General features: G+C 47.3%; 1 protein-coding gene across 1 annotated transcript; it reads right to left on the reverse strand.

The window, feature by feature from the left end:
* Positions 1 to 803: 803 nt before the first annotated feature.
* Positions 804 to 7186, reverse strand: LOC123759845 (uncharacterized). The gene is made up of 3 exons (XM_069320266.1): positions 7160 to 7186; positions 1460 to 2767; positions 804 to 1331 (listed from the first exon to the last, which is right to left on the reverse strand). Exons 1-3 carry the CDS (start codon positions 7184 to 7186, stop codon positions 804 to 806), a joined length of 1863 nt encoding a protein of 620 aa, XP_069176367.1.
* Between the last annotated feature and the right edge of the window lie 6919 nt (positions 7187 to 14105).

Genomic DNA, 14105 nt, shown 5'->3' on the forward strand with positions numbered 1-14105 from the left:
ATTCTCAACGAACCTATGCTGTCTTCACACTTGGTATTCTAACACAGGAGCTTCAGAGGGCGCCACAAGGCCCAGCCAGAGCTCCCCTCTGACAAGATGCACATGCAAATTGTTGAAGTTACAAGTGATAATGTATCTCCTCGTCGAAATGTGCTAAATGATCTCTTAATTCAACATAGCAGGAAACAATTTTACATGTAAATTACATATTAGTTAATTTTGTGTGGTTTATTTACCAAAGCTAGGCAGAAGTTATTTATAGATTATCGCTCTCATGTTTATTGCTCAATCTATGCTTGTAAATTTCTAGAAAACTTACTTCTATATGTACACAAATAAATTCAAATTATTTATGTATTATGTAAACAACTTGATAAATTGATCTGCACATTTTCTCCAAGTGTGTACTAGGGAAGAAAATTTATTTTATCAGGCTACACCTTTTCCTTCCCACAGCTCCTCATCAGCCTTATCCTACTAGTTTTCCCTGGAACTCGATCCTTTAACCAGTATATAACAAGGTAAATAACCTATATTTATCGCTGAGTGTGCAGAGGCGAGCAGTTAAGAACGGGTGCTCGGTCGATATAGCTTGTGTGTCGAGCGTACTACCACAGCACCACAGCGACTGCCAACAGTAACTCTGCTTCCGATCCAGAATCTAAATATCTCACGTGCTCCAGTAAACAGAAGTCACCAAACGGATAAAACAGGGAGCACTCCAACTCACTCTGAGCACCTGGAGATTCTATAGAGTGCCATTCTTGATTTATAATATTGAGTGCCACAGAGTCAAGTGGCTGTCATTGTCCCGTGAGAGTGGACTCCCGTCTTAAACTGTTGCCATGCCTGAGGACCACTCTGGCTGTTGCCATGCCTGAGGACCACTCTGGCTGTTGCCATGCCTGAGGACCACTCTGGCTGTTGCCATGCCTGAGGACCACTCTGGCTGTTGCCATGCCTGAGGACCACTCTGGCTGTTGCCATGCCTGAGGACCACTCTGGCTGTTGCCATGCCTGAGGACCACTCTGGCTGTTGCCATGCCTGAGGACCACTCTGGCTGTTGCCATGCCTGAGGACCACTCTGGCTGTTGCCATGCCTGAGGACCACTCTGGCTGTTGCCATGCCTGAGGACCACTCTGGCTGTTGCCATGCCTGAGGACCACTCTGGCTGTTGCCATGCCTGAGGACCACTCTGGCTGTTGCCATGCCTGAGGACCACTCTGGCTGTTGCCATGCCTGAGGACCACTCTGGCTGTTGCCATGCCTGAGGACCACTCTGGCTGTTGCCATGCCTGAGGACCACTCTGGCATGGAGGTTTTTGTCACCTGGTCTGAAGTTAATGGCTTATTCTTGTTTATGTTAATGCTTCATTAAAATGTATGTGCATTATCAGGCCTAACAGAGGTATGTGATAGATTAACAGGAACTCTCCGTGCTCGCAGCCGCCACACACCTCGGTGACAACAGCGACTCCTGCAGTAAGATGTGGAGAAGTGTGGGCGGGGTGAAGTGTGGGCGGGGTGAAGTGTGGGCGGGGTGCAGTGTGGGCGGGGTGCAGTGTGGGCGGGGTGCAGTGTGGGCGGGGTGCAGTGTGGGCGGGGTGCAGTGTGGGCGTGCTGAAGTGTGGGCGTGGTGAAGTGTGGGCGTGGTGAAGTGTGGGCGTGGTGAAGTGTGGGCGTGGTGAAGTGTGGGCGTGGTGAAGTGTGGGCGTGGTGAAGTGTGGGCGTGGTGAAGTGTGGGCGTGGTGAAGTGTGGGCGTGGTGAAGTGTGGGCGTGGTGAAGTGTGGGCGGGGTGCAGTGTGTGGGCGGGGTGCAGTGTGGGCGGGGTGCAGTGTGGGCGGGGTGCAGTGTGGGCGGGGTGCAGTGTGGGCGGGGTGCTGTGTGTGGGCGTGGTGCAGTGTGTGGGCGTGGTGCAGTGTGTGGGCGTGGTGCAGTGTGTGGGCGTGGTGCAGTGTGTGGACGTGGTGCAGTGTGTGGGCGTGGTGCAGTGTGTGGGCGTGGTGCAGTGTGTGGGCGTGGTGAAGTGTGGGCGGGGTGAAGTGTGGGCGTGGTGAAGTGTGGGCGGGGTGAAGTGTGGGCGGGGTGAAGTGTGGGCGTGGTGAAGTGTGGGCGTGGTGAAGTGTGGGCGGGGTGAAGTGTGGGCGGGGTGCAGTGTGTGGGCGTGGTGAAGTGTGGGCGTGGTGAAGTGTGGGCGTGGTGAAGTGTGGGCGTGGTGAAGTGTGGGCGTGGTGAAGTGTGGGCGTGGTGAAGTGTGGGCGTGGTGAAGTGTGGGCGTGGTGAAGTGTGGGCGTGGTGAAGTGTGGGCGTGGTGAAGTGTGGGCGTGGTGAAGTGTGGGCGTGGTGCAGTGTGTGGGCGTGGTGAAGTGTGGGCGGGGTGAAGTGTGGGCGGGGTGAAGTGTGGGCGGGGTGAAGTGTGGGCGTGGTGAAGTGTGGGCGTGGTGAAGTGTGGGCGGGGTGCAGTGTGTGGGCGTGGTGAAGTGTGGGCGTGGTGCAGTGTGGGCGTGGTGCAGTGTGGGCGTGGTGCAGTGTGGGCGGGGTGCAGTGTGGGCGGGGTGCAGTGTGGGCGGGGTGCAGTGTGGGCGGGGTGCAGTGTGGGCGGGGTGCAGTGTGGGCGGGGTGCAGTGTGGGCGGGGTGCAGTGTGGGCGGGGTGAAGTGTGGGCGGGGTGCAGTGTGGGCGTGGTGAAGTGTGGGCGTGGTGAAGTGTGGGCGGGGTGCAGTGTGGGCGCGGTGAAGTGTGGGCGGGGTGCAGTGTTTTTTTTTCTACCACAGACGTGGCCACACATTTACAATGCTAACCAGCATATATACATTTTCTTCTGTCCTCCATGGACAGGGTTAGAGAAATGTTAAACATAGAGTTCAAGGGTTTATTGAACACTCAACCACAGAAGGTGATTCGGTGCTTTTAAAATGCTAAGCTAACCTACATACGTAAATACATAGATACACAGATTTACGTATGCCCTACATAAAGTGTTTGATGTGTCTTTTACATAGTGTCATTAATGTACATTCACAAAGGTGAAATGTAATTCTGATCAGCTTCCATATATACTTTATACCCATACATATACATACACACATACATATACATACATATACACACACACATGCATTCACATACATTTGTCTCATTTACTCTGACAGGGTGAGATAGCTGATAAAGAAACTAGTGTGCAGTTAAGCACTTAATCACTGAAGGTGAGGAAGGTGTTTTTACAAGCTCAGGTTATATAGTTATATCATATATATACATTGAATAAATGATATATTACATGGTCAATTTTGGATACAAGTCCAATATATCATCAAGTGTTCCAGTACTCATATAGTAATTACAGAGTTCAGCATACCTTAGCCCAGGAGGGCGAAAGTCAGTCAGTATGGGACATTCTACAATATAATGTTCAAGAGAGTGCATGTTTTCTCTTTCACAAAGTTGACACATTGTGTACTCGACATTTGGGTTTTGAGAAAGCTGCCAGATACGTCTATATCCCAGGCGTATTCTGGCCACTATAACATCACATTGCCGGGTTCTTGTTCTATTAGTCCCATATGTGAATGCCTCCTCACGATATCTATCATAATATTTAATGCTACAACTTTCAGGTCTTTGTGAAATTGTTAGGTCGGTGAGATTTGCATTAGATATTTGTTTAAGTATTCTCTTTGTCACTGCTAATGAAATACCCATATCAATTTCTACCACTGGTTTTCTGCAGGCTGTCTTAGCAAGCATATTAACAGTGTCATGCCTTGAGATGCCAACATGTGATGGTATCCATAGGAATTTAATCTCAAACCTGTTTTCTTTAGCAGCTAAAACATTCATTCGAATATCACTGACTATTTTCTGGGTGTCACTACTATGTGCATTCAGTGCCAGGAGTGCACTCTGCGAGTCACAGTATATAAGTCCACTGCCTTTGTCTTTTAAAAATTCAGTGGCAAGGTATATGCCTGCAAGTTCGGTTTGAGTTGTACTTGCCCAGTCATTGACGCGCTTCATTGCTGTATGTACGAGAGAAGATTGTTCAAATATGTTACATGCACATCCGGTACATCGTCCACCTTCTACAGAGCCGTCGGTATAGCACTGATAAACATCGTTACCCATACTCTGAGTACTTTCAGTGATGCTTTTCAGTGTTAACTGTTTTAATAATGTAGTTTGCACACTATCTTTCTTGGGCGCATTTACAAAATCAACTGATAGATCCCAGTTATCCCATGGAGTAATTGGCTGATTAATCATTAGTTGAGTTGGGTACATATTTAATATTTTGATGGAGTTGGCTACCTTGTAGAACCAATATACATAATCAGATTTCGTTCTTCTAATATAGACCTCAGGTGAGTGCAGCATATTAGAAAGTTTAGCTTGAAACTTCATGTGTTGTCTAGATCTACTCAATGCCTTCACGCCGAAAACTGTGCTAATAGACAAAATTCTCTCACTTATGGTAGGTAATTTTAACTCTGCTCTCATATTAACTATTCTCGTGAACTTTGGAGCCCCAAGGATGAGACGCATAGCTTCATTTTGCAAGGTTTCAAGAGATTTCAGCTCTGTCAGTATACAGTGTGAGATGTAGAGCATTGTAGTCAATCACAGAGCGTATAAATGATACATAAAACATTTTAGCAAGTCTCACGTTAAGTCCATGATTGACACCAACAAGGACCCGCAAGGGCTTCAATCTCTCCCACAGTCTCCTCTTGAGAGAAGAAAGGTACCCAGGGTCGTTAATGGGGACACCAAGGTATCTGTAAGACTCGCAGTTCTCAAGTGCTCGCCCATCTATATGATAATTGGGTGGTGGAATACCACATGGAATGAGGGCACGAGTTTTCTGTACAGAGATAAGGAGGCCACATTCCTCAGCTCTGGTAGCAAAAGCGTCGAGCAGAACTTGCATTCTAGGCTCGGAGGCAGCCTGTAAACATATATCATCAACATAACAAATGACAGTGTCTTCATTATTAGTTGGAAGATCTTTAATAAGTTTATGCATCAGAACGTTGAACAACAAGGGGCTGAGGACCCCTCCTTGTGGAGTTCCCAGTTCAAAGTGTTTGCTCTCTGTGCTTTTAACACCATTAAACAAAACATGCTGTTCGATTAGACAAATAGCCCTTTATCAATTTCAATAATTTTCCTTGTATTCCCAGCTCGGCAAGCTGTTCCAGTATGATTTCTCTGTTTGCTGTATCAAAAGCTGCTGCTAGGTCGATGAAGACTGTTTGAGGGGAAGCTTCAATATGTGCGAAGTACTCAGCAAAACAGGGTTGTGTACTGAGCTCAGGCATAAATCCAAACAGTTGAGGTGACAGGTGCCCCTGTATACGATACATGAGTCGGTTAAGAACAATACGTTCAAGCACTTTGCAAACACACGATGCTAGAGATATGGGTCTATAATTATCTGAGTGTGGTTTGGGGATAGGAACAATGACACTCTTTGTCCAAGCATCAGGTAATTCTCCTTCACGTAAACTCATTCTGTACAACACTAATAGTGGATTACCTGGTACGTGTGAGACTAATCTCAGTAGACTGTAAGTAATACCATCCTCTCCAGGAGCAGTTGATTTTCCCATCTTTAGTGCATGATTTAATTCCCATTCAGTTACATCATTAAGGTCCGACACGTCGATAGCTGTACAGGCAAGATTGATGGTTCGTTGTCTGTTGGGGCGTGTGTCATCAAGTTTGTGCTGTATGTTAATTGGGAGCGAGTCGTAGCTCGATGTTAGTGCCCATTGATCAAGGAGGATGTTTGCTTGTTCTAGTGGGCTGTGGTGCAGCGGTTTGGTTGGGCTGCTTCTAGAGATTTTTCGTATCTTTTCCCAAACTTCAACACGTGTTGTTTGCTCATTTATACTTTGTAGGAACTCTTCCCAATGTTTATTACGTATGACGTTGCTCATGTCTCTCACCTCTCTATTTGCAACTAGAAATGCATGCAAGTCACCTTGTGCTTTGGTTCGTTTGTACGTATCTCCAAGTTGCTTTACTCGTTCATGTTCTTTAACAAATACGGGGTCAAGGACCCACTTGGGTGGTGGTAGGTGTTGCCCACTTCTGCTAGGCTTACGACCTGTTCCCCAACACACCCATGTGTCATAGTAGGTAGTAATCGTATCAACGAGATCTCTGGAGAAGGCTTCTACATTCATTATTGTGTAATCTTGATACCATTTTGATATACAATTAATAAAGTGGTCATGCAAGCCATATGGAATATTCATTTTCCGTCACTGATGCCTATTAGGTACATCACACTGTACCTCATAGGAAGCAGAAACTGCATAGTGTCCACTAACCAAGTGATTTACCAACGAACATTCCATCCTATCTTGCACAAGGTTTCTACCCATTACATAATCAAGTCTGCCTCCCAACAAATGAGTTTGGGTATCCGTAGTATACACAGTTAATCTGTTGTCATAAACATATTTTATAAATTTGCATCCATTATCGTTGTTAGTAATGTCTCCCAGCGTAATATGTCTAGCATTAAAATCTCCCATGTATATTGTCCCATGATTGTCTAGATCTGGGAACAATGCTACATTGAGTTTCTGGCTTCTGGCATATACGTTCAGGAATGAAAAGTGGCCTGCTGTAGTTTGTACATGAAAGTGATGGTACTGTGTGTGTACATTGTGTGACGTGCTCACAAGAATGTGCGGTAAATCACTTCTGACGTATGTTAATAGGCCTGTGGCGTTACTGTTATTATAGGATGCATACCCTCTGATCTTTGGTGGGGTTTTGTTTATCATGTTGGACGTGTAGGGCTCCTGTATAGCAATAATATCTATGTTGTTACTGGTAACATGTGCAATTAGATCATTCAGTCTTTTGTTGATGCTACGAATGTTCCAACTGAGAAACCTAATGGTTCTTGTGTCAACAGCAGCCATCGTCTTGGTGTTGTTCCTCCCTGGGACTGGTGGTCCCATTGTTGTCCTCGTCCCACTTACACAATGCGTCAATAAGTGACTCTACGACGTAAAGAGCCACACCAACCTGGCGTTTGGTGTCGTCATTAACATCTGGTGACATCATCAGATTCTTGATCACTGAGCAACTCGGGATGGTCCGCGAGTGAATGCTCTCTGTAAGTCGTATGGCATAATTACTGTCACGCAGAATATTATCTTTTTCATTCTCGTACTTGGCGCGTTCCTTAAGGACATGAATCATTTTAAAATATCCTGATGCAGGTCGACTTCCTTTTCCTGTTAATGTTTCTGTGTCACTATCACTGTTGTCATCCCTGAGTTGACTGACGACGTCGCTGCCACCGCCTCTGTTGTCGCTCTCCTCTCTGCCGCCGCTGCTGCTGCCGTCGCCGCCGCCGCCGCCGCTGCCGCCGCCGCTGCCGCCGCCGCCGCCGCCGCCGCCGCCGCTGCCGCCGCCGCCGCTGCCGCCGCCGCCGCCGCCGCCGCTGCCGCCGCCGCTGCCGCCGCCGCTGCCGCCGCCGCCGCCGTCACCACCGCCACAGGAACCTTTACCAGCGCGGGTCACGGCTGTGACACAGCAGCATGGAGGCTGTTGTATCTCTTGTGGAGGAGCCTGACGTAGCGTCTGTATAATTCCAGTCAGTTCTGCTACCTGCGCTTGCAAGGCTGCCAACTGTTCTTTAACTGTTATCTCAGACTGTTGTGTGTTGTCAGGGGCGTTGCTGGTACTGTCACCGTTATGGGGTGGGTCAACAGTACTAGAGCCGGCATCAGTAGACACTTGTTGAGTATCGCGGTGCAGTGTGGGCGGGGTGCAGTGTACTCACCTAGTTGTGTTTGCGGGGGTTGAGCTCTGGCTCTTTGGTCCCGCCTCTCAATCGTCAATCAACGGGTGTACTGGTTCCTGAGCCTACTGGGCTCTATCATATCTACACTTGAAACTGTGTATGGAGTCAGCCGCCACCACATCACCCCCTAATGCATTCCATTTGTCAACCACTCTGACACTAAAAAAGTTCTTTCTAATATCTCTGAGGCTCATTTGGGCACTCAGTTTCCACCTGTGTCCCCTAGTGCGTGTGCCCCTTGTGTTAAATAGCCTGTCTTTATCAACCCTGTCGATTCCCTTGAGAATCTTGAATGTGGTGATCATGTCCCCCCTAACTCTTCTGTCTTCCAACGAAGTGAAGTTTAATTCCCATAGTCTCTCCTCGTAGCTCATACCTCTCAGCTCGGGTACTAGTCTGGTGGCAAACATTTGAACCTTTTCCAGTTTAGTCTTATCCTTGACTAGATATGGACTCCATGCTGGAGCCGCATACTCCAGGATTGGTCTTACATATGTGGTATATAATGTTCTGAAAGATTCCTTACACAAGTTTCTAAATGCCGTTCTTATGTTAGCCAACCTGGCATATGCTGCTGATGTTATCCTCTTGATATGAGCTTCAGAGAACAGGTCTGGCGTGATATCAACCCCCAAGTCTTTCTCTCTGATTCTTCAAGTATCTCATCTCCCAAATGATACCTTGTATTTGGTCTCCTGCTTCCTACCCCTATCTTCATTACATTACATTTGCTTGGGTTAAACTCTAACAGCCATTTGTTCGACCATTCCTGCAGCTTGTCCAGGTCTTCTTGAAGCCTCAAGCAGTCCTCCTCTGATTTAATAATTCTCATAATTTTGGTGTCGTCAGCAAACATTGAGATGAATGAGTCTATACCCTCTGGGAGATCATTTACGTATATCAGAAACAGGATAGGTCCAAGCACAGAGCCCTGTGGGACTCCACTGGTGACTTCACGCCATTCTGAGGTCTCACCCCCTCACTGTAACTCTCTGCTTCCTATTGCTTAGGTACTCCCTTATCCACTGGAGCGCCCTACCAGTTACTCCTGCCTGTTTCTCCAGCTTATGCATCACCCTTTTATGGGGTACTGTGTCAAAGGCTTTCCGACAGTCCAAAAAAATGCAGTCCGCCCATCCTTCTCTTTCTTGCTTAATCTTTGTCACCTGATCATAGAATTCTATCAAGCCTGTAAGGCAAGATTTACCCTCCCTGAACCCATGTTGATGGGTTGTCACGAAGTCTCTTCTCTCCAGATGTGTTACTAGGTTTTTTCTCACAATCTTCTCCATCACCTTGCATGGTATACAAGTTAAGGACACACCCTGGCCTGTAGTTCAGTGCCTCTTGTCTGTCACCCTTTTTGTATATTGGTACTACATTAGAAGTCTTCTATATTTCTGGTAGGTCTCCCATTTCCAGTGACCTACTATACACTATGGAGAGTGGCAAGCAAAGTGCTCCTGCACACTCTTTCAGTACCCATGGTGAGATTCCGTCCGGCCCAACAGCTTTTCTCGCATCCAGCTCGAATAGGTGCTTCTTGACCTCATCACTTGTAATTTCGAACCTTTCCAAGGTCACCTGGTTTGCTGCCACCTCTCCTAGCGCCCTGACTTCTCCCTGTTCTATTGTAAAGACCTCCTGGAATCTTTTGTTGAGTTCTTCACACACCTCTTTGTCATTCTCTGTGTACCTGTCCTCGCCCACCCTAAGTTTTATCACCTGTTCCTTCACTGTTGTCTTCCTCCTGATGTGACTGTGTAGTAGCTTTGGTTCAGTCTTGGCTTTATTAGCTATATCTTTTCATACCTTTTCTCAGCTGCTCTTCTCACACTAACATACTCGTTCCTGGTTCTCTGGTATCTCTCTCTACTTTCTGGTGTTCTGTTATTACGGAACTTCCTCCATGCCCTTTTGTTCAGCTCCTTTGCTTTCATACATTCCCTATTAAACCACGGATTATTCCTTTGCTTCTTTGTTTTTTCCTGTCGGACTGGGACAAACCTGCTTACAGCCTCCTGACATTTTTGGGTGACATAGTTCATCATGTCTTGTACGGACTTGGTTCCGAGTTCTGTGTCCCAATGTATATCCCATAGGAATTTATTCATCTCCTCATAGTTTCCTTTTTGGTACGTCAGTCCTTTGTTTCCCAGTTCTTTTTTGGGGTGATAATTCCTAGCTCAACCAGGTACTCAAAGCTCAATACACTATGATCACTCATTCCCAAGGGGGCTTCCAACTTAACTTCCCTTATACCCGACTCATTTAGGATAAATATCAGATCAAGCAAGGCTGGTTCATCCCCTCCTCTCATTCTTGTTGGTCCCTTGACGTGTTGAGTTAGAAAGTTTCTTGTTGCCACATCCAGCAGCTTAGCTCTCCATGTGGGTCTCTGTTCCCCTAATCTATCTTCCCATGGTTGAAGTCTCCCATGATTAGTAGTCTGGATCCGTTCCTGTTAGCCACAGAAGCTGCTCTCTCTCTTATATTGATGGTGGCCAAGTTGTTTCTATCATATTCCTGTCTGGGTCTTCTGTCATTCGGTGGGGGATTATATATGACTACTACTATAATTTTCTGTCCTCCAGTTGCTATGGTGCCTGATATGTAGTCACTGAAACCTTCACAGTTCTGAATTACCATCTCTTCGAAACTCCAACCTTCTCTTAGTAGCAAAGCTACACCATCTCCTCCTCTCCCTTCTCTCTCTTTCCTCACTACATAGTAGCCCTGTGGAAACACTGCATTTGTTATAGTTTTCGTTAGCTTTGTTTCTGTGAGTGTTATTATGTCTGGGTTTTCTTCTAGTGCCCATTCTCCGAGTTCACTTGTTTTATTTGTAATTCCATCTATGTTAGTGTACATTACCTTGAAGCTAACTTTCTTCTGTTCATTTTATTGTCCCTTTCTTGGCAAGCATTCTGCTGGTGTGGGAAGCTGTTCCGTGGGTGAGAACATCTGTGAGGTGGTTTGCAGGGTCTCAGAGGATTTTGGGGTGGGGTGTGGGGGTTTAAGGGAAGGGGGGACAGGTAGGGTGTGGGTTAAGGAGATAGGGGGGGACATGGAGGATACTGGGTGAGGGGGGGAAGAGGGATAGGGAGGGTATGGGATGAAGGGGGAGGGGAAACAGGGGGCGAAAGGTGGGAGGGGGGACATGATGGGAATGGGGAAGGGGTGACAGGGTCAGAATGGGTTGGGTGGGGGCAGGTAGGGTGAGGGGAAGGGAGGGTTTCTATGCAGAGGGGGGTGGTGGTGTTGCCCTCCCCTCTGGTGTTACTGGGATGCTGGTCTTGGGTTTCCCTCTTGTCGCTAGGAGTGTTGTGTTGGGGCTGTGATTTCCTGGTTTGCTCCTCTCTCCCTGCGCTTCCTCCTTGCCTCTGCTGCCCTGGCTCTCTCCTCCTTCGTTCTGTCCCTCAGCAGGAATACTTTTTTGTATCCCTCCACATGCTGCAGATGACTATTCCTTTCGAGAATATCCTCCTTCGTGGTTTTGTTTGTAAACACCACCTTTACAAGTCGGTTTCTGTCCTTGTTGTACCAGCCCAACCTGAAAACCTTCTCAATGTTTTGTTCAGCCCCTTCCATCTGTAACCCCTTCAGTAGCCCATGTACTGCCTCTCTATCCTTGCTATTTCATTCTTGCCTGTTGGATCCTTCCTGTTTTTTTATGCCTACAACTACCACTGATCTTTTTCTCTCCAGCAGCTGAGTGGTGCACCCTGCTGCTTCCTGTGAGGTAGCAGCTTGCATGGCTACCTCCCTCACTGTGGCCATTGCTTCTGAGCTCTTTTTCAGTATGTCCACAAATGTTTCAGGTAAAGAGGCATTTCCTTCCAATGTGACAGTCCCACCTTCCCTTTAGATGATAATCTGATGCTCGGTCTCTTTATTTTTCTCTGAGGGATTTGATCTCCTCCCTTGCTGATGCTAGCTCACTTTGCAGATTGTTAATTGTAATCCTCATTTCATGCATCTCCCTCCTGAATTCCTCAAGAACTTGGGTTAACATTTCCTTCATTTGGTCACTCTGGCTGTTTCCTGTGTCCCTGTTGCGTCCTGCCATTTTGCCCCTTGTCAAGAGAGAGAGAGAGCAAGAGAGAGAGAGAGAGAGAGAGAGCAAGAGAGAGAGAGCAAGAGAGAGAGAGCAAGAGAGAGAGAGCAAGAGAGAGAGCAAGAGAGAGAGAGCAAGAGAGAGAGCAAGAGAGAGAGAGCAAGAGAGAGAGAGCAAGAGAGAGAGAGCAAGAGAGAGAGAGCAAGAGAGAGAGAGCAAGAGAGAGAGAGCAAGAGAGAGAGAGCAAGAGAGAGAGAGCAAGAGAGAGAGAGCAAGAGAGAGAGAACAAGAGAGAGAGAACAAGAGAGAGAGAACAAGAGAGAGAGAACAAGAAAGAGAGAGCAAGAGAGAGAGACCGTGTGTGCGCGTGGGATGGGGGTGTGGAAGAGGTGTGGTGTTGTCTGCAGATTACGGCAGGTAAGAGAGGTGGGTAAGAGAAGGGGTAAGAGAGGGGGTGGATTATGAGTGAGGTTTTATCCCCTTTCTATGAAAGGTGTTAATCCCTTCTAGCCTGACTGGACATGTGTGTACTCACCTAGTTGTGTTTGCGGGGGTTGAGCTCTGGCTCTTTGGTCCCGCCTCTCAACCGTCAATCAACAGGTGTACAGATTCCTGAGCCTATCGGGCTCTGTCATATCTACACTTGAAACTGTGTATGGAGTCAGCCTCCACCACATCACCCCCTAATGCATTCCATTTGTCAACCACTCTGACACTAAAAAAGTTCTTTCTAATATCTCTGTGGCTCATTTGGGCACTCAGTTTCCACCTGTGTCCCCTTGTGCGTGTTCCCCTTGTGTTAAATAGACTGTTTTTATCTACCCTATCAAGCCCCTTCAGAATCTTGAATGTGGTGATCATGTCCCCCCTAACTCTTCTGTCTTCCAGCGAAGTGAGGTTTAATTCCCGTAGTCTCTCCTCGTAGCTCATACCTCTCAGCTCGGGTACTAGTCTGGTGGCAAACCTTTGAACCTTTTCCAGTTTAGTCTTATCCTTGACTAGATATGGACTCCATGCTGGGGCTGCATACTCCAGGATTGGCCTGACATATGTGGTATACAAAGTTCTGAATGATTCTTTACACAAGTTTCTGAATGCCGTTCGTATGTTGGCCAGCCTGGCATATGCCGCTGACGTTATCCGCTTGATATGTGCTGCAAGGAGACAGGTCTGGCGTGATATCAACCCCCAAGTCTTTTTCCTTCTCTGACTCCTGAAGAATTTCCTCTCCCAGATGATACCTTGTATCTGGCCTCCTGCTCCCTACACCTATCTTCATTACATTACATTTGGTTGGGTTAAACTCTAACAACCATTTGTTCGACCATTCCTTCAGCTTGTCTAGGTCTTCTTGAAGCCTCAAACAGTCCTCTTCTGTTTTAATCCTTCTCATAATTTTAGCATCGTCCGCAAACATTGAGAGAAATGAATCGATACCCTCCGGGAGATCATTTACATATATCAGAAACAAGATAGGACCGAGTACAGAGCCCTGTGGGACTCCACTGGTGACTTCACGCCAATCGAAGGTCTCACCCCTCACCGTAACTCTCTGCTTCCTATTGCTTAGATACTCCCTTATCCACTGGAGCACCTTACCAGCTACACCTGCCTGTCTCTCCAGCTTATGAACCAGCCTCTTATGCGGTACTGTGTCAAAGGCTTTCCGACAATCCAAGAAAATGCAGTCCGCCCAGCCCTCTCTTTCTTGCTTAATCTGTGTCACCTGATCGTAGAATTCTATCAAGCCTGTAAGGCAGGATTTACCCTCCCTGAATCCATGTTGGCGATTTGTCACGAAGTCCCTTCTCTCCAGATGTGTTACCAGGTTTTTTCTCACGATCTTCTCCATCACCTTGCATGGTATACAAGTCAAGGACACTGGCCCTGTAGTTCAGTGCCTCTTGTCTGTCGCCCTTTTTGTATATTGGGACCACATTCGCCGTCTTCCATATTTCTGGTAGGTCTCCCGTCTCTAGTGACTTACTATACACTATGGAGAGCGGCAAGCAAAGTGCCTCTGCACACTCTTTCAGTACCCATGGTGAGATCCCATCTGGACCAACAGCCTTTCTAACATCCAGATCCAGCAGGTGTCTCTTGACCTCCTCTCTCGTAATTTCGAACTCCTCCAAGGCCGCCTGGTTTACCTCCCTTTCTCCTAGCACAGTGACCTCACCCTGTTCTATTGTGAAGACCTCCTGGAACCTCTTGTTGA

Source organism: Procambarus clarkii, chromosome 8, assembly GCF_040958095.1.
Source record: "Procambarus clarkii isolate CNS0578487 chromosome 8, FALCON_Pclarkii_2.0, whole genome shotgun sequence".
Taxonomy (NCBI): domain Eukaryota; kingdom Metazoa; phylum Arthropoda; class Malacostraca; order Decapoda; family Cambaridae; genus Procambarus; species Procambarus clarkii.

Bases quoted from the DNA above. Each gene is read 5' to 3' on its own strand.
- LOC123759845 (XM_069320266.1), bottom strand. From the start codon at position 7,186: ATGAAAAAGATAATATTCTGCGTGACA. The intron at 2,768-7,159 runs GTAATTATGCCA...CGTCTGTGGTAG, and splicing joins AGATAATATTCTGCGTGACA to AAAAAAAAACACTGCACCCC. The intron at 1,332-1,459 runs GTGTGTGGCGGC...ACTTCAGACCAG, and splicing joins GAGTCGCTGTTGTCACCGAG to GTGACAAAAACCTCCATGCC.